Source organism: Gouania willdenowi, chromosome 1 (assembly GCF_900634775.1).
Source record: "Gouania willdenowi chromosome 1, fGouWil2.1, whole genome shotgun sequence".
Lineage (NCBI taxonomy): Eukaryota > Metazoa > Chordata > Actinopteri > Blenniiformes > Gobiesocidae > Gouania > Gouania willdenowi.
In genome coordinates this window covers 41,845,579-41,866,927 of record NC_041044.1, presented here as the reverse complement: position 1 = coordinate 41,866,927, position 21,349 = coordinate 41,845,579, and the positions used below count along the sequence as shown (strand labels likewise).

General features: G+C 37.2%; 1 protein-coding gene across 1 annotated transcript in view; it reads left to right on the top strand.

Annotated features, from left to right (window-relative positions):
* Positions 1-21,349, top strand: part of xylt1 (xylosyltransferase I) — a 139,097-nt gene that overhangs the window by 58,471 nt on the left and 59,277 nt on the right. Inside the window, exon 2 of the mRNA XM_028446971.1 lies at positions 9,338-9,911. Coding sequence (XP_028302772.1) covers positions 9,338-9,911 — 574 coding nt within the window. The remainder of the gene's footprint in view (positions 1-9,337; positions 9,912-21,349) is intronic.

The following is a 21,349-nucleotide window of genomic DNA, read 5'->3' as shown; positions in this document are numbered from 1 at the left end:
AATCCTGACAGAAAAATGTCCATTAGGATGGAGAAAGACATTTTACAGCAGTTTGTGAGTTCACCTCTGCCCTCTGGTCTTTGTGAAAACCTGGCAGCTTCAGCCCTCAGATAATAAGCTCTGGGAGGCTTTGATCTGTTCTCAGCGGTTACCACTACAAGCAATAGATTGCTCTCGTCTTTCATTATTAAGAGATTTTTCTTCACACGATGTATCCTTCCTCCAAATCTCATTTCCCAAACTAAAAGCTGAAGTCATTTCCAGCTCCTTAGACTTTCTCTTTCACACACGCACACACACACACACACACACGCACACACACTCTTACACTCTATAGCTTGTCACAAGGCACTTGAGAGGCTTCTGTCTCATACCAAAGCCCAACTGTTCATTCAACTGTTCATTAGCTGCCGCTAATCCTATATTTGTGCTCACACACACTTATACTGTTATTACACGTGATCAGTATTCTCTGAACTCCTTATCCCATTGAGAAGATGGTTTGAAACAGTTGGTTGAAGTGAGACAGAGAAGAATCCTCCACATTGTACATCCACACACATTTACCACAAATCTTCTTTGAGCCAATTTTTTTACAAAGAAATGCTGGATTCAAGAAAATAATATGGGGGAAACTATGTGATCTCAATTAAACATTAGTCAAACCAAGACTGAGAGTGAAACAGCAGTTGGGCTGTGAAGCACCAGGTGGACTGGTTGAATTAATTGCTTAATCTTATTCAGGCTAATCCGATTCATATAAGGACGCAGAAGCTACCAGTACGGAAACCAAGTTCAACCCAGGCCCTTGCAGGTCCTTTTAGGAGATAGTGAGCATGTTTCCTGAAGAAGGCGTGAGTTTTCTCTACCACCACAATCCAAAGATCAGTATGTTCCATGTAGTTCTTTAGATTTCTGTAAGTGTTTCTGCCGTGTTAGCTCCAGCACTGACCTATGGCCTAATTTGGTTAAAGCGGGCGTAGCAGGTGCAAGGTCTTTTATCACTTTATATATGTATGATCAAAGCCAATTTTCCTTCAGTTACAATTAAAGACGAGGGAATTAATGCATGCATGTCCAAGACTTCTTTAAAAGAGCGGCTGCCTTCACTCTCTCAGATCTCTACAGCTGATAAGAAAGACTTTTAGGATGTTTTCTAAATGCTGAGCTTGTCCTTACTCGACCCCATGTCTGTCCTGAGGTGCTGACCAGCTGTAAACTAGATCTGTCAGTCATCAATCTGCCGTGTCATGTCAAACGGTGCAGCTCACTCACAGTGTTGCAGTGATTGGGTTAAAGTCAATAATCTGAGCTCTTTCGCCACATGCTCATTAGATCCTTTACCTGCAGGCAACCATTCACACACGGGGACATCTTTGTACGCTATACTATGCTTGACTGCAACCTTTGTGTCTGTGTGTGTGTGACTGCACATGCATGGGGCGACACTCACAGATTTGGGGCCCAGGGAGGCTCCAAAAGAAAAAAAAAAAAAAGTCGATTTCTCATTTATTTGCAAATAAGACGCTTGGTGGTACCTATCATTGGCACATACCAATATATAAATGGGGCCCATTAACCCGTACGTGTCACAGGGGCGGCCGGGGGCCCCATTTTTCAAATGACTACCCCTCCATTAGTTGTTGTTAAATCGGAATGCAGTTCGGTATGAATACTCTATGAATGAATATGATGAGATGCTTTTTTTTTTTAAACCCCCCATTTCCGGTCATTTCCAAATTTATGGGAACATAGTCGTGTGGTACAGTATATCGTTTCAAAGGTAATTCATCAGATAGGTGAAGCTACAGGTGCAGAGCGAGAGAGAGATACTGTATGTGCTTTCCCACTGCAATAAAGTAGTACGATAGGATGCAGAAAAAGAGTAAAAGAGAGAGTATAGGAGAGAGGAGACAGGTGAGATATTACCTCCCATGTGGCAGAGGAAATGAAAGAAACTAGAAAGGGTCAGCAGTGTATAGAGAAATGGACTAAACCAACCCCAGAGGGGGCGCCGAAACGCCCAGCTACACACTACAGGCCTTTCTCTGGGTGTAACGACCGGTGATGGATGATTGTAACGTTTACCTCTCGGTTTCCCTCCCCCCCTCCTCAGCTGGGCTTAGGGAGCTCAGTGTGCGCATATCAACAATCGATAGTGCATAACATATTATTTCAAAAAAGAAGACAAAATGAATTACTGGAATTGTTTAGTAAGACTATTGGTTGTTTGTAGTTTGTATCTTTTATTTGTAACCACATTAAATACGTTGTTCCCACATGTAATTGAGCGGTCACCTCTCCAATGTATGGCCTTTTACTTTACCTCCCCTTTTTTTTTTACTTTGATCACTCGCAGAGATGAAAGTAATGGATTACGTGGATTATGTATTTACGTTACTGTAATTGAGTTGATTTTATTATTATTAATAATAATAATACATTTTATTAAAAGCTACTTTTTACTTGTACTTGAGTAAAATTTCAAACCAGTAACGGCAGTTTTACATGAGTTAGGGCTGCACGATTATGAGAAAAATGATAATCACGATTATTTATTATATTTGGTTAAAAAAAAACTGTTTTTATTACAATACTTTTAAACAATATGTGTACAGTTTACATTGTAAAATGAAGATTTAAATAAGAATTATGATAATAAAAAAAAAAAATTAACCCAAGAATTTAAATTAAATTAAATTAAATTAAAATTTTAATTAAATTAAATTAAATCAAAATTTTAATTAAATTAAATCAAAATTTTAATTAAATTAAATTAAATCAAAATTTTAATTAAATTAAATTAAATCAAAATTTTAATTAAATTAAATTAAACTGGGGCTTTAAGCCTTTATTTGTCATGTATATATGTTTTTACACATATATATTGAAATTTGTCCTCTGCAATTTAACCCATCCCTGGGGAGCAGTACCCAAGCCTAACTGAATGACTACATTATTACAGAATGCAGAGCCCATATTATAAATGTAAATTTGCCAACAATCAGGTTTATTTAATCATGAAAGTGTCTATTCGTACGGTTGCCATACAGACAACCCCCGGTGCTATTGGTACGTTTACCGAAGTACATGTACGTAGCGTCTTAGTGTTAGGGTTAGGTTATAACCCTATGTTAGGATTAGGATTAGGTTTTGGTTTAGTCTTAGTCACATAACCTACACTGGCCAATGAGGGACGCTGCGTACAGACAGAATGTCGGTATATTGATACGGCAACTGTATGAATAGCCACTGCCTATAATCATGGCAACCATAATCATGATCATAATCAAAATTTGATTAATTGTGCATTAACTCTTTACACCTCTCACCACTTATCTGTCAGTCAAATGTATATCAGATCTATATATGAATTGCGTACCGCGCCCTAGACTATTACGGTCCGCTTCTTTAATCTGTACCAGAGTTTGGTTCCTTGTTCACATTTGGCCAAATGACCCAGACCTTTCCAGGAACACAAACCCTGGTTTGATTAAAGTGATCAAAGGTTTGCTGGTGTAAACTGGAGCTTAAAGAGCAACAGTTGCAGTCTACAAATGGCCATATGTCAGAAAAGGAACATATTGTAGATTAAGCAGTAATTAATTGTGCTACTCCAGCTGCTTAACAACATCTTCTGCCAGTTTTCCGTTCCCTCATGAATCAGAACATGAGTTTCTTTTCCGTTAAAGAACTGGGAATACTACAGATAATCTTCTTTATACACATGAATTCTCCTCGGACGTTGGCTTTTTCTAATGTTGGTTTTGGGAAACCCAAGTGATTTCTTTCCAACTTGGTTTCACATACTTTTAAACCGTGTCCCTCGTCCTTTGATCTCTCGCACAGTAGGTGTGAAAGTGTTACCGTCTCCAGGGTAAACACATGTTGTTGCTGCTTCCCTTTAAACTCAAACCCAGTCTAACCATGCACTAGTGTACACAAACAACTAGGAATGCCAGTGCAAAGCGATGTGTAACTGTGTGGATTATCCTCCTGAAGCAGTTCCTTCAAACTCAGGAATGAAGGATTGTTTCCCAGTTGATCACTTGGCCTAAATTCCTGTTACACGTGGGATTAAGAAGTTCTGTCGTTCAGGAAAAAACATGGTGAGGAAAGTGGTTGAAGATGAGAACAGGAGAAAAGTGTGTAGGTAATGACAAAAGTACTGATATATTGTACTCAAGTAGAAATACTGTTAGTTGATTGAAATTCAGTGACGTGCTGTGAGCACTAGGGTTGGGTAGGCAGGGCGTTGCAAATCGAGACCACCATTGTCAACACCAATGACAATTCCATATGTTTCTGCTGGCAAGTGTTAATTCAATTCGAGTCAATTCAACTTTATTTGTATAGCGCAATTTACAACAGTCATCTCAATGCGCTTATCAAAATATAAAATTCATAATAAGAAAGAAAAAACCCAACAAGATCCACATGAACAAGTATTTAGCCATCTAACAAAATCAACATCATAAACACCATAAAAGAAACATAAACAATTATTTATTATAGCCTCCATACTCTCCCAACAAGATATATCTCATGACACGGCAGCACATCTGTTGTTTGTGTTGGAAACACAGAAACACGGAGAAAATGACACCAGCAACAACTCAGAACAGCCTCAGTGAGGAGCATCCACAAAGTCAATCCTTCCTTTTGTTCCATTCACTGTAGAAAATACCAACAATGTTCTGACCTTGCCTTTGCTGAAGGTCTGGTTCCTCAAAAGAAAGTTTCTCTATCGTTTCTAACGCTGTCATCCTTCCTGTAGTGTTATCCCGCCCACTAGCTGGAGAACGTAGCAGTAGCGGTCACGTGATGTCAATTCACTAATGCACTGTAAACGTACGTATAACATTTAGCATAGAGCAGTAAATGGTTTTCATCTCGGGGAACTGACTGTGCATGTGCATAGAAACACGCTATGGGGCCAAAAGCAGAGCAGCAATGTGCGTTTGGGAGGGGGCGTGGCCTCCTCCTCTCTTACAGCGGAGTGAAACTGTGCAGCGTCTCTGCCGTACCAGGAAATAGCGCTGTTTAGTCATTTGGTCTATGAAAAGCACAAAATGCTGATACTTTAAAATGTATAGGTACTGTAGGCTATTGGAAATGGAAAAATAAATAATTTATACTTATATTATAATTAAAACAAATAATGAAAATATCAATTCACCCTTGGGTATGCACTGCCTACCTTGCCTACCCTGACTGCACAACACTGTTGAAATTACATTCAAGTAAAAGTACAAGTAAGTCATACATAAAATACTCAATTACAAGTAAAAATTAGCTCAACTAAATATTACTCAAAGTAAAAGTTACTAGTTACTTTCACCCACACGTTTATTTTTGGTAATAAATATTGCCACGGTTCCCTTAATACAGTAAACATGTATAAACCTAAAAAGGAAGAGACCAAATCTACCACAGATGGAACTTAATTTATTTTCCACAAAGGTGTCTGTATAAAATAAAAGGTTTGTCAAAAATTTACAATTATTTTTTAAATAAAATAACACCAATGAAGTAAATTCAAAATAAAAAAATAATAATATCAGGCTCCAAATATAAATACATTTATAAACTCTAAAACTGAGAAAATAACCTCATTCAATGTTGTTTTCTCACCGTGCGTTACGTTTAATCTGATTGGTTGTCTATGATGTGATGCATTTGACTGTTCTCTGGTTATTTCATTTTTTGTAGTTTCAAAATGTCTGTTGATCATTAAAAAAATAAAAAAATTAATAATAATAATAATAATAATAAATAATTTACTCAGTAACGGTTGGGTGTAGGAATGTATCAAATTACTTTACTTCTTTTAAAATGACTGATTTAGAAATATACTCAAAAAAGTACAAGTACCTTTTTAAACAAAGAAAAGGAAAATATAATTTAAGATGGGTTTATATTTTTGAAAAAAGTACATTTAGAATAAATGTTAAAAGAAGATGTGTTTCTGTTTACGTTGTAAAGTTTGGAATGATGTTGAGGACGACTTTAACTTAATGAGTTCACTGTCTATGTTCAAAAAATTCTTTAAAATACAAAAATGTTTTTGCACCTATTGAAACACGAGTTGTTAAGCTGATGAATAGCACTGTTATTGAGTTGTTTCTCTTATGTTTTTTATATAATGCTGTTTAGGGATGGACTCCGATAAGCCGTTGCTGCTTCAGCCCATTGCATTTATGTTAAAATTAATGTTTATTCTTTGTATTGTATTGTATATGTTGGAAGACAGCCAAGAACAAATACAAATCAATCAAAGTAGAGATAAAAGCAACTCAATTACAGTACAGTGAGTAATTGTAATCCATTACGTTCACCTCTGCAGAGGGAAACAGATAGGATGGCACAGATGAGGAGAAAAGAAGAGCACGTTGTGAAGCAGAAGGGATGAAAATGGAAAGAGGTTGAACGACGTGTGTGAAGAGAAGTGTGAAGGGCGGGCGGAGGCAGGAAACTTAGGGAGGAGGAGCCTATTTGATCCAGCTTGGTGTTTCATGTCTGATATCATCCCGTTACAAGTACTAAGTGTCTGCCAAACAGCATCAGGACAGGGATTGTACACAGGAGAAGTGATGATGATGATGGGCTGATAGTCACTGGGCTTTTGTCCTAGAAATATATTTCTACTCTCACCCCTCTGGCTTTTAATCTCTCACATCATTCTTGTTGTACTCACCATAATCCCTTTCCTCTTCTCTTTCTGTGAGTCATAAATAAAACAAACATCTGGAATCTCTATATCATCAGAAGCTTTTATCTGTCCTCAGCTTCTGTGTGTTGTTTCATTACCTTGTACTTTCTCCTCAGTGCATTTTATTAGGACAGGTTAGTCCTTGGTGTGTTGTTTAAGTGCACAACAGTTGTGACCAACACATAGGGTTGGGCATCGCTTTAACTTCATTGATTCCAATTCCGATTCCTAATAGCCTCGCCAGGCAGATATGTCAAAAAGATGTTCACTTCTGGGAAAAAGCATGAAAATATGGTGTTTTTTTGAGTGCGCTGTATCCATTTTTAATGGGATCCACACCTGGAAAACCAATGGTTCCTACTCGAAAACCAAGGAACCCAAGATGACCAAAGGATTTAATCGTTTGTTACGTTCATTTAAATATTAATCGGTAGGGATGTAGCGATTCACTCCCGATGCGATTCGATTCCCGATACAAGGTTCACGATACAATTCTCTCACAATTGATTTTACAAAAATAGACTGTAGACAAATGATAACTATTTTCTTTTATCTTTCATTGTTAAAAGAATCCCTTTATAAACTATGCTAAACAATGCAATTTAATTAAAAATAAATCTTGAATAAAATAAAGAAAGAAATGGTACAAATGAAGAAGAAACCTGTTAAATTCTGGCTCTACAGTAAACAATGCAAAACTGCATAATAGTTCCTTTTCTTTTTAAAAGTGCCACTGAAAATGTATTTTGTGCCTTAACAATTAGACTTTAAAACAAATCCAATATCAAAGAAATAATATAAATAAACTCTCTGTGTCCCTCTTACCTTGGATTTCACGTTCTTTAATCCGTGTATCATTCGTTCATTCGTTTTTCATTATGTAACAAAAACATGAAAAACGAAAAAAAAACACTCATTATTTGATATTTGTTTCCAAAACCAAAATGAAAAAATGGAAAACGCCTTGTTTTTCAAATTCAAGCTCCTTTGCTTCGGTACAGAAAATGAAAAACGGAAAACAAACACCTTTATTCATTTTCTCCATTACCGATTTGCCAAAGTGCGTGACCCGGTAGAGTACTCTCATCCGACGCTAACGGCTATGCTAACGGCAGTTTGGCGTGACAAAATCGCTGCTTCCAACTGTGCATCCGAAACGTGTCCTTTTTGCTTCAGCTGGTGTTGGGCACAGAACCTCCTCACAGACATTTCAGAGGATTTAGAGACTCCTAAGTGTTGCAGAGCTAAAGATATCTCGGAATGTGTAACGCTTCACTTCCGGGTCACGTACTTTGGCAAATCCGTAATGGAGAAAACAAATAAAGGTGTTCGTTTTCCGTTTTTTGTTTTCTGTACCGAAGCAAAAGAGCTTGAATTTGAAAAACAACCGTTTTTTCATTTTGGTTTTGGAAACAAATATCAAATGAGTGTTTTTTATGTTTTTTGTGTTTTTGTTACATAATGAAAAAAAATGAACATGAAAATGAAAAATGATACACGGATTCTCACCTCTTTCATTTTGTGCTTCCACACTTCTGATTTAAAACACGGTGTTGCGTCCTGAATTTCAAATTCTAAATAGATAGCGCCCTCGACTGTAAAAAAAAAATAAAAAATAAAAAAAAAAAAAATGTACTGTGATTCAATTTCAGAGTATCGATGTGAACCGCCTAACCCTAACCGTGAATCAATTTTTAACTGCGTCACGATTAATCTTTACATCTCTATTAATCGGATATCTACATCAAAAGTTTGAGTTTAATCATTGTACATGTTGGCAAGTGCTGCAAAATCATTTTTGTTACTCGAACCCTGCCTAACCCCACTAGATCACTAACCTGACCCAAAAAATGCCAACATAGCTCCAGAAGTGTCATAATTTAGCGAACGACACTTAGCTTCGTTACACCTTATTCATGCTAATGACAGATAATGACAGTGTACTGTCAGCCTTATGTATAAAACTTCAAGTCGGCAGACTGGGTATCGAAAGTAGGAATTGAAATTTTAAAATTTCAACGATTCCGGGAGAATCTATTAGTCAGTCCCGGGACCAATCGATGCTCGATACTCTATGTCCAACCCTACCTACACACATACCCTTTCCTCTCTGCTTTTTGGTTACGAAACAGAAATTGTAAATCCAAACGCTGCCATTGTATCTTGCATACGCCTCCCTTTACAGCATGTTGTCGCGCCACTACATTTTAGTCCCATCCTGATGCAACTCCACTGAGAAACATGACTGCACACACACTGTCACACACACACATGGACTGATGGTCATATTCCTTTATCCTCACTTGGTAATCTGTTTACGGAGCGCTGGGCCCATTTGAGTGAGAATTTAATTGAAACTGAGGCTAATCTGATGATGGCGTGGAGCGACAAAGCCCTCAGCCCTGCATCACCCGGAGTTATGGTGCACCTTGTACTCTTCACACTCAATACCTTGCTTTTTCATTTCATGCCTCATGGTTCAACGCAGCGCTACCCACTCGTACATGCCACATTGATTGTTAATCCAACACTTGATATGTACCGTGCTGCTCACTCTATTTTAAAATAGTTTTTCTTGTTTGTGTCCCTTTCTCTCCCCTTTCCCGCTATCCGATTGCTTCCTAGGATGGATACTACTCCCACCGGCCAAAAGAGAAAAGCAGAGTCGACAGCAACAATGAGAATTCTGTGCCCAAAGACTTTGAAAATATAGACAATAGTAACTTTGGCGCACGCTCACAGCCACACCGGCAACCTGCCGGGGCCATCGATAGAAAGCACCAGCGCGAGCATCAACAGAAGGCCAACGCTCAACAACAGGCCCCGAATCTGAGCCGGAGCTCCAACGAAGTCTTGCTCGTACACCACCCGCAAATGGCAGCGGGCAGCAACCACTCCTCCTACGCTCACAGCGAGGCACGGGGATCGCAGCAGCAGCAGCACTACCGATCCTCCCAGGCCCAACAGGCCCAGTCACAGCACAGGCATCAGCACCCGCACAGGAAGCAGGTGACCTCAGTGACGCTGGATGGGACCTACGACCAACCGCCCAAGTGTGAGATCAGTGGAAAGGAAGCCATTTCAGCTCTGTCTAGAGCCAAGACCAAGGAGTGTCGGCAACAGATTGCCGAGGTGTACTGCAGACACAAGGAGGGGCAACTAATGCCAGAGAAGGTCACGCGCTACTGTCCGATTGAGGGTGAGTCCATCCTTAAAGTGATTGGTTGCTTGATTTCAGAATGTATGAGTTTAGCGTCTTTAGAACCATTTACAGTCACAAAAACAGTCAATACTAGGGATGTTGCCGACTAAACTGATGTTTCCTTATTGTCTAGTCCAGGGGTTCTCAACCTTGGGGTCAGGACCCCATTTGGGGTCAGATGCCAGATGCCTTCAAGAAACTAAGAATATTGTTTGAATAATTTTTCCCCAGTTTTTCTTATTTTTAACCTTTTTCTGCAACTACATCAAACTTGCCATATTTTAACCTTTTATCAACACTTTTTCATATTTTTGCTCCTTTTAACGCATTTTTGCTACATTACTCTCATTTCTGTCACTTTTTTTTCCACTTTCAAGACATTTTCAGCACTTTTAAACTCTTTCCACCACTTTTCCACCTAACGTTGCATATTTTGACCCATTATTTTCACCATATTTCATGCTTATTTTTGGCAATTTAACCACATTCACGATTTATCATGCCCGTTATTTACCAGTTTAAACTAATTGTTCCACTATGGAAGCTTTTAACCCTTTTCCTCACTTTTTCTGCCTGTTTTTGGCCACTCTAACTACTCACTTGCATTTAAAACGTGATGCATGATGCTGTTTTTTAATTTTTTGATGTAATGAGTTGCTAAAAAACGGATATTGTTTTGGCTGTCGACTAGAATGATGTCTGTGTTATTGAGAAAATATATATCTTTGTGTTATGAGATTGCTTTCGCACGTGTTTACTTTGAAATGCTTCCAATGACTTTGGTGAGGAAAGTCTTGTAGTGTCTAGACATTAAAAGGATTTGTGGTTTTTGAACAAAAGGAGCTTATCGTTTTAGCGTTTGTCTGACAACGTTTAAAAAATGAACTTATCAGGATGTCCTTTGTGGTCCTTTTTTTCTATTGGAAATGCAGAAATAAACAAAAATCGAGAGGAAGTCTTTTATTATCTGTACATTAAGCATTCATGTTGAAATAATGCTTGTAGACAGCTTGTAGACATTTAACTTTATGTTTACATGTTTTTGTCCTCTGTTGAGATAAAAGGATATCAGAATGAAATAAGACGCTGAATTTAAACAGTGTACGCAGCTAACAAGGCTGCTGATATTTCTCATCTGTGTAGAAATATGTGCTTTTCTGAGATCTAAATCGTCCGTTCTTGCTTTAAGCAAAGAACCCAGGTTGTCGTGTTGGTCTGTCTGTAAAGCACCACAAACACACACACACACACACACACACACACACACCAGAATACACGCTTTTCCTTGATAATTTATGGACATCTGCAGTCTGGCTGTAAACACAATCTGTTGCTGGTGCAGACATCAGTGAGCAGCACTTCATCAGCTATGGTTTGGTGACTGAAACACACACACACACACACACACACACACACACACACACACACACACACACACACACACACACACACACACACGCATATAGACTGGACTCAACTAAAGGCAGTGATAAAGATGTTATATATTCAAGGCTCTAACTTACAACAACTAACAATCATCTTATGAGTTAAATCATAAAAGTAGTCGATACTAAACCTCACAGTCAGCAACCAGGATGTTTGAAATGTGTTGAATGTTAATTAACATTGCATAAAAATGCTGTTTTTTTTTGTTTCTTAAAGCAGAACTAAGTAACTTTTTCATCTTAATAAATTATTCTCATAGTCCCTGTGAGGGTAATACAGGTGTTTTTGGGGTGATTGGGGGGTCTTTCATCCCCCCCTGCTGTCTCTGGCTCGACCCGGTGGCAAGACGTACTGCTTTATAGCAGCCCAATACAAGCTAATGCTAGATTATGACCAGCCCCGTGGCTGCACATGGTTGTCTACAAATTTACTTTTCTCAAACTTATATAATGGCGGAGCCAGCAAAACAAAGGCAGAGACGATCTTTGTCTGAGGAACGGAGCAACTCCATGTAGTGACAGCTCAGCAGCAACACACAGCAATCACACACACTGTGGTTGTAGTGTGTGATTGCGCAACAGGCACGCACACACACTCGTAACCCAGCGCTCCATCAGGCAGCACACACACAAATATCTATCTATCAATCCATCCATCCATTTTCAGAACCGCTTTGTCAGCACACAAACAAACACACATTTCCACACTCCCTTCCGTATTACGCCCACATCATTCATTTATTCTACTTGTCTCTCTGTTCACATGGTCACATGGGACTATATGTGTGAAAGCACCCTTAGTGTCACTGTTGTATTAGGATTTTTCAGTGATCGGTTGCCACCGTCTTGGGAGAGCAAAGGAAAGCGCAAGTTACTTAGTTCTGCTTTAACCTAGATCAACATATGTGTCACATCTATAAATTGGTTTACTAAAGTGTGCAACTTTACAACCGTTGTAGACCTAATAAACCCATGCAGCAATCAATCATGCAATTTTGTGTGTTTGACTCTAATGGATATTTAATGTGGGCGGAGCTTTTATCACTCGCAAATTAATAGGAGTAAACGCACTTAGATGAAATGAGCAAATGCAACGTGAGTCGCTCAAAGTGCACAAAATAATCCTTTTTTTTTTTCTCTCGACTTCATCTGCTGTTCTTCTTGTTTTCCCCAAAGCATTGTCTTTCTCTCAGACATCCTCCCATATTGTGTTTGTGTTTCTCCTGCTTATATTCACATATGTTGGCTTTATTTTAAAATAATCTCTATTCGTTTCTTCCACCAACACCTCCAACATTTCATATTGTGCGTGTGGTCATTTCCCACACCAGCATGTGAGCATAAAACCTTCCTTTTAATAAGGCGGCTTGAAGCTCCTCCCCCTGTTATCATCCGCGTTGGCAATCTTAGTAAAATCTACGCCACAGACGACTACACAAAGTTTAGCACTCTTTATTTAAGATCTATAATGTACCTTTAATGTACGATATCATTGTTATTGAGGGCTTGTGAATCCATTACAGGTTTTATGAGAATCACAATGATGCATATCTCACTTTTTTTTTTAATTTTATCCTGATCTGACGAGGGGTGCAACGATTCGTCTTAACAATGATTTGATTAGAATCACGATTCGTTGTTGCCGATTTGATGATATTGGTTGATTTAGAACGATTCGATCTGAAATGATTCAGTATTTTTTAGCCAAAATGTTCATTCGACCAGTGAATGAAGTCCAACCAACACTTCAGTTTAAACTTTTCTGCTCTCATTTTTCAACACTCAATATGTTTTCAATAAAAATACGTAATAGGTTTACCTGACTCTTCTGCTTGTTGTTTTCAACATAAAAAGAAATACAATATTAATGTAAAAAAATAATTTACAACCAAGATCTGTTCAGGTTAAATGAGCAATGGTTGAACCTGATACTTTTCCTTTTAACATGACGCTAAAGCCGTTTTGTCGACTGCTGGCGTCACAGACAGTACCTAAAAGCGCTTTTAAAACACAACTTTATAAAGTCTGCTGTGCTTAAATGCGATGCGTTATTTACTTGTATCGATACAATCGATTGATTACCTTTTAAAACAGTTTTAGATCTATTGTCATCTGGAAGGCCAACTTGCCGAGCACAGATCAATGTCGTTGCATTGCAGGAATATAAATTGATTCATTGATCTGATGGATGACTTGTTACACCCTTAGATCCTACACACGTCATGGTTGTATACAGTAAGCAATGTATCCAGAATGTATTATCTTTACATCTAAAAAGAGGGTGAAACTTTGCAAAAAATGTCTGTTTAGTTCTAAATTTAGTGGGAAACCACCTAATCTGGCAACCCTGGTCTTAAATTGGTTAGAACCACCTCAGTTCTGTTAATTAAGATGGTTTAATTGTCGCAACTGGTTTCGTTTGAAGATGTTTCACGTCTCATCTGAGAGACGTCTTCCTCTCAGCTCGGCCCATGCTTTGACTACTTTCTTCAATCTAAGTGTAGCACATTAGCGGCTAGTTATTTCAGGCTGATTGTCATTCAGCAGAGCTAACGACGGAGCAATTTCCTGTAATGACACAAAGGTCACAAATGATTAGGAGCTGGCAGTAAATGGCTGTATCACCAGGCGTTCCAAAACCCCTTTTTTTTATTTTATACTTGTCCGACTTACAAACAATTAAGCGTTGGACTTGTTTGTAGATCGATAGGACGTTATATGCAGTGGATATTTGATATCTGAAATAGTGTGTTCACACAGTAACACTATGAGCCTCTCAAATGGACAAATTTGATCAAAAGAGACAAAGAAATTGAAAAAGGTTTTCTCCTGGTGGACAAGCTGTAACAACACCACAGATAAATTAAATCACTTGGGTTTTTTTTTTTCTCCTTCTGCTGCCAGTGCTTCTGCTGTCTCCTCTCTCTCTCTCTCTCTCCTCTATATTCCCATCCTCCCTCATCTATTCTTCATCACAATTTAAAATCTTAACCTTGTTAACACAAACTTGTCTGTTTTGATTTGAGGGCCGCTCTGTCCTCGCGGCCCTAGCCTGGTTAGTGGAGCGTTTAGTATGTTGGTGGATGTTGTTAGCGGCTGATGAGGTTGACAGTGTTTAGCTGTTTCCTATTGGCTTCCACAGCAGGATTGTGAACCAGTCCCTGGTGAATGTGTTAAATGTGTAATTGAAAATGTTGCTTTGGAAGGTTCAAACACGGTAAATATTATTTCATGAATTAATCATCAGCATAGATTTAATTTCACTAAAAGTTAGGGCTGCACAGTTAGTCGAATTTTAATCGTGATCACGATTTTGGTTGCCAGGATTAAATTATTAACATGATCGTCGGCAATATTTAGATTTAAAATACGGGCTCTGCACTCTGTAATAGTGTATTTATTCATTTAGCACATTTTAAATTCTTGGGTTAATTTTTTCTATTATTTTTTTGGTATAATTCCATTTTAAAGCTTCATTTCCACTGTAAACCGTAAACCTATTGTTTGTTTAAAAGAAGTAAATTAAAAACACAGATTTTTCCCTAATATGATAAATAATTGTGATTATAATCTTGATTGCAATATTGATGAAAATAATCGTGATTATCATTTTGACCATAATCGTGCAGCCCTACTTAGAGATTTACAGTAACTATGGAAATGATTCTTAGAAACAAAAATTATACCAATTTCTATAAGGTTGCAATACATCTTTCTATATGTTGGCGTTATCAAATCTAACAAGAGCACTCAAACCTCCAGCTAGCGCCAAGTAGCCTCTTTGCCAGATATTGGCAATTATCTGGATCATTGATCCAGATCATGGAACCATGATCATTCACACTTTAAAGGCTTGGAAAATATTTCTATTTCCATTAATAACCATACACTAGGTCCAAACGTAAGGGAACCCCCATTTTTTTTGAAAAATTGTGACAAAATGCACAATCCTGATGAAATTGAGTGGGATAATAGAGGAACCAACCTGACATAACGGAGCCACATTTTATAAAGATTGTCAATTATTAACTAAGACATGAATTTTTGAATTTATTTTTACAATGATGAGAGATTGGGATTTTTTTATTTTTTCAAACTGATCCAGAATCAGTATATTAATCCCGATCCACTCCAAAATTTAAAGGAACTTTCCATGGCGTATGGCAGTATTTGTCAACCTTTTTTGGGTCGTGACCCAATTTTGATATCACACGTTTCTGGCGACGCCAGAGAAATTTTGTTTTGTTTTGTTTTAATTAGTTTTTGATCATGTTTGTGATATAGTGTTACAAGTATAGCACTACAGTGACGAGATGTGCCTGCGCATATATTTTATACTACATTATTTTAACTAGATTCATATTTGAGGAAGTGAAAGTATAGAATACAGTTGTTTAGAGATTTCCATTATTATTTCATTAACTATTTAATTTTTGCTTATTAGCATTAGTAACATATTGGCTCTTATTTAGTCATTATTAAGTACTTATTAATGCCTTATTCTCACAGTCCAAACAGGGATAGAGATCATAATTCATATACAACAACTTCCTTACTTACTATTAATAAGTATTAATTCTGAGGTTATTGAGGGAAAACTCTTAGTTAATGGCTTACTGGTTGTATAATAAGGCCATGCAGAATAAGGCATTAATAAGTACTTAATAATGACTAATTATGAGTCAATATGTTGCTAATTTTCATACTAATACTCAACTAATTAATGGTTAATATGTGTTCCCTAATATAAAGTGTTACCAATTTGGTTATACGGTTTTTATTCTTTCTTTTTTTATCAATTACTAGACGTTTCAGGTGACCCCATTTGAATTCCGGGTGACCCCACATGGGGTCATGACCCCAAGGTTGAAAAACACTAGCGTAAGGTCTATCTTTGAATAGAATGTAATAAAATAGAGTTAATTGCCATATGTACACGTTACAAAGAAGCGGTACAATGAAATTCTTATGCATGTCCCAAAAATTACAGACAACAACAAATCAGTCAAGACAGTTTGAATAGACGTGCAAAACGAGGAAAGAACAGAAGTATTCTCTACAAAAAGATAAATAAAGACTACTACTACTACTACTTTGTTGTAACAAATAAAATAAATAAATAAATGCTGGTAAAATACTGTATGACCTCCTTGGTGGAGGTAAAAATCACTTTTGGTCACAGTCGGAAAATTCTGTAATTCCGTTATAAAGACTTTTTAACATAAATGATATAAATCCAACTCATCGTGTCACATAAACTAGATTTTGGTACCAGTAGAAGACATGAAGCCCATTGAGATGCTGCACGGCTCTGAAACCTCACGTGTTAAACGTTAAGATGAAGGGTGTGTCGAGAGCTGCAGGTTTGCAGAAGATGAAGGAAGGACAGGGTAGTGGATAGCAGAGGATGGAAGAGCGCTTAAAAAGATGGATGATGAAGGCTAACATGATAAAGAGTAATGAGTTCAGCAAAAAAAGGCCCTTAAATTTCCCCCCCAATCGAGACTTACACACGTAAGCAGATTGTATTCACTTGGACAAAAAAAATCATATTTTTCTGAATATTATTTGTTGGGTTTTTTTTTTTTTTTTTTTCGGACTATTTTTATTCATTTAAACCAACAGATGCATTTATTTCTGGTCGGCTTGTTTAATTTGATAAAAAATTACTTTCAACTTGGTTTAAGACACTGTGAGATACGTATTTCTATATTTAAGCCATAATATTGATGATATTTAGAGGTCGTCCGATATATCGGGTCAATATATGGACTTTTTTTAAGATCGTCCATTAGCCGAAAAACAATTATGTTTATTATAGGGAGGATATTAAAAGAGAGGGCAGTGTTCCACCTGGGTGAGGGGGGAAGGGAACAGGGAGGAGAGACTTGTTGTTTAGGGTGTTCTATTGGTGTATTTCATTTAATTTCTAATTTATACATTTATGTCATATGACTGTTTCAACTGTCTTTCATAATCAATGAGCTTTAAAAAAAAAAAAAAGTATATCGGCCTCAAATGTTTGCTTCCAAAATGGGCTTTAGATATCGACCTTTGAAAATCCCATTAATGACATTATAATTAGTTTATCCACCTCACACATGAAGCACATGTGGACTTTGCGGTTGTTCAGAAGGAAAGAACATTCAGATCTGTGGGACATAGCAACGGTTCTCCATAGGATGGATGTTCTCACGGGATTTCCAAGTATCTCGATGATTCTGAAAAGAAATTAGAAGGAAAAACAGGAAGAAAAATACTCAGGAAAAAAAGGACAAAATGACTCAGAAAAGCAGAAAAAAAAAAAATATTTTGAAAAAGGGAAAAAACATTTTTTAAAAAACCTCCATGAAACAGAAGAAAAAAGAATACTCAGAAAAACAGAAAAAAATTACTAAATAAATAATGTTCTGAAAAACAGAAATAAATAAAGAAAAATTCAGAAAAAAAACAGATTTTTTTTTTTTCTTCAGGTGAATGCAATACGTTTCTGTACTAACACACGTTTGATTAAACTGTATGTAGGCTTTCTCTTTCACACACACACACACACACACACACACACACACACACACAGCAGTGCTCATTAGTTCAGCTACCTTGCCACACACTCCTAAAGCGCTTTGTGAAGTGACGGCCAATTACTCGTGCGAAAAAGCAAACCAGTGAGGCTTTTTAGCTGGCCACCCATTACTGTTCAATCTGATACAGGTCTCAGCAGATTTCCCCCCCGGGATGTCACACACACACACACACACACACACACACACACACACACACACACACACACACACACACACACACACACACACACACACACACACACACACACACACACACACGGGAAGAGAAAGATCAGCAAGTAATAACAGTGAGTGAATGACAGGGGCCACAGCCAATCAGAGCTCAGAGAGCGTGTCATTACATCCCCCTGGTGGCCCTCCTTTAAACAAAGCCACGTTGGACCCCCCACCCATAAATTTGAATGATTAAGACCCTCTGTCACACTCCTCTTGTCTTTACATTCAAAGTAATTACATGAGCTTCCAGCCAGACATGAGAGGCGTTTTCCTTCATCTTTTCCAACATGTCGCCCTAATGAGTGTAACTGGTGCCCACTTCAGCATTCCAGTTCTCACCCAGCTTTTCTCCCACAGACTGGCTCTTGTGAAGTCCTAAATTATAGTCATTAATCTCTTTAAAGCTCATTCTGTGAACAAACATGTTTTTATAAGTTATGGAAGCATATTAGCTTATAGCTGAGGATGTGAAAGCAAACAGATACTGGTTAATGCTTACTGGTTAGTGGTTACTGGTTAATGCTTACTGGTTAATGCTTACTGGTTAATGCTTACTGGTTAATGCTTACTGGTTAGTGGTTGCTGGTTAGTGGTTCGTGGTTGCTAAGGTGATCACATTATCAGTGAGTGATTAGAGTGGCACAGGAAAAGGAGCTGTGTGAAATCAGCAATGGTTTCTCACATTTTGTTTCCTTTTTTAATGAATATTCTTTGACTTTACTATAGTCCAATCTTCCAGGATCAAGGCTCTGACTGTGTCTTTGTTTCCATTTTACATTTTCTGTTTCTGCAAAAATCAAAAGCATATTCAGCGAGAAGCGAGAACCTGCAGTTAAAATTGAAATCAATCTTTTGTGCTCAGTCAATCAAGTGATTTCTCAATGTTTGCCTCTGTTGATCAAAATATACGTCATTAATTTGACCTATTATAGTTAAAGTTATAGTTAATAAATAACTCTATGATATCCTATAATTAAACCAGATCAAGCTGATGATGTAATCATTCAGTATATTTAGGTGTAATAATCTCAATAGTTACATTAGTTTAATGGGATCAGCTTTGTCTGTGAACACGTGAAATATAATTAAAAAATATTGCGTTTCACAAATTGGGAGGAATTGATAGTGACATTAATATAATGCTAACATTTATTTCACACAACGTGTGACATGTTTAGCTTTTATTCTTCCATAGTAAAGTAAACAAATCTGTGGCTTTATGACAGTAAGACGTGTTCTTTTTACTTGGTCTGTTTCTTATTTGCAGTGGTTAGCGTTAGCGTTAGCTCTTAGCCCAGTCTGTGTGTGGGTGTGTTGCAGCACAGCAGCTTCAGGTATCTGAGACGAGCACCTCACACACACACACAGACGGCGGTGTGTGAGGGGGCGGTGGCGGTGCACGTCAGAGCTTCCGTAAACAACGTTCTGCTCCAGAGAATATTAAGTTGACAACAAACGGGGGCAGTTTTGGTTCGTGGAACACGGTTTTTTTGGGGACATTCTTGGCTAAATTGAGGGACAAATGGCCTGTGGCTGTCGCTAATTTCCGACATGGGAATTTATTGTTTATATAAAATATCACACATTCCTAACCTCTAGTATGTATAACATCATGTTACCTATAACACAATGTATATTATATAGCGCTGGAACTTTATCATGTTAAATGCGATTCAACTATTTTTGCACAGTTTCTACTTTTATGGAATGTTATGTACAAACTGCTGTTATTTATTTTAACACATTTATTTATTTATTTTTTTTTTTAATTCGGAAAAGCGTGAATATAGCTTAGTTAAGTTTAAGTTTGTTGCTTTGTGAACAATGCAATCATAATATTCTTTATTCATATTACACGTTATGTTAGCACACAGTGATGAAATTATGAACACTATTATGTTGTTTAAGCTCATTTATTTTTATTGATTCAGTCATTTACCAAAATCCCTTTAAATTGGAAAACATTTTCTTCTCGTGTCAAATATTGTTAGGTGATTAATTTATATTAATCAACATTAATTCATTACAAAGTCTAATTAATTAGGTTTTTTTTTTTTTTTAATCGAGCCCCACCACTAATATTATAATATGTTAGAATTGTTATATTAGTGTAACATGTTACATCTCTGTTAAACTGTTTCACAATGGGTTTTATTACATTATTTTATATCAGTTATGTATATTAAACAACTCATTCATACATTTTCCAGGGTCAATGTTAGGTTAAATCAGTTCATGTAATCGCATTAGCCCACTGTGGGAGGAATAAAGGTTTATCTGATCTTACACCGTCGTCATGGCAACAAAATATATCTTAATTGGTTGCCAGTGACATCAACTTTAAAGACAAACAGGGGACTTTGTTCCTTTTTCCAGACGCTCTTTTCTGTCGTTTGCATTTTCTCCATTAATGCAGTTTGTCTCGTCTTATATTAAGATAGTGTAGCATGACAAAAGTTGTAATGACAAAATAATAAGTTATGGAACACCTCTTAAGGAAGAAAAAATAAAAAAAATTTAGTTTCACACTGATTCATTCATTTTTGTGTGGCTAGTCACACAAAAATGAGTGGAAATCTTTATTTTCATACACCACCAGCATATCGTCAGGATCAGTGTTTGCGGGGCAACGATTGTGAAAAGATCCTCCTCATTAATATTTATAAAACATTCCTCCTCAATTCTGAATGTCTCACCAAAGATAAAATATACAATGAATATTCACTGAAGAAAGTGAGATGTTTTATTATGTGAATATGATAATCACAGCTCAAGCCGCTCTCACTGTGTTGCTCAGCAACTTGTTCTATCATCTAATTCCCTATAGAAATTGATTCATAGAATTTAATTGAATTATTATAATTAGCCCTGATCGTTATGATTTTTTTGGTTTTTCTTCCGAGTCACAGTAATTAGAAACGCTGCCTATCAGACAGTAACTAATAGCACTGTTTGGGTCACGTTTCAATGCTTTACTTAAAAAGCAAACTGCTTTAACTCAGTATTCAATGATGCTCAGTATTTATTATTATATATAAATAATAAATGACATCCATCCTGGACCTATAACAGCTTACTCTCAGTGGATGCCAGGGTTGCAATCTCAGGCACATTCATATTCTGTCAATCAAATTTTAAAAACTCTAGTTAACTTGTCATTCTCTCCCACGAGACCAAAGAAAACTTGCAG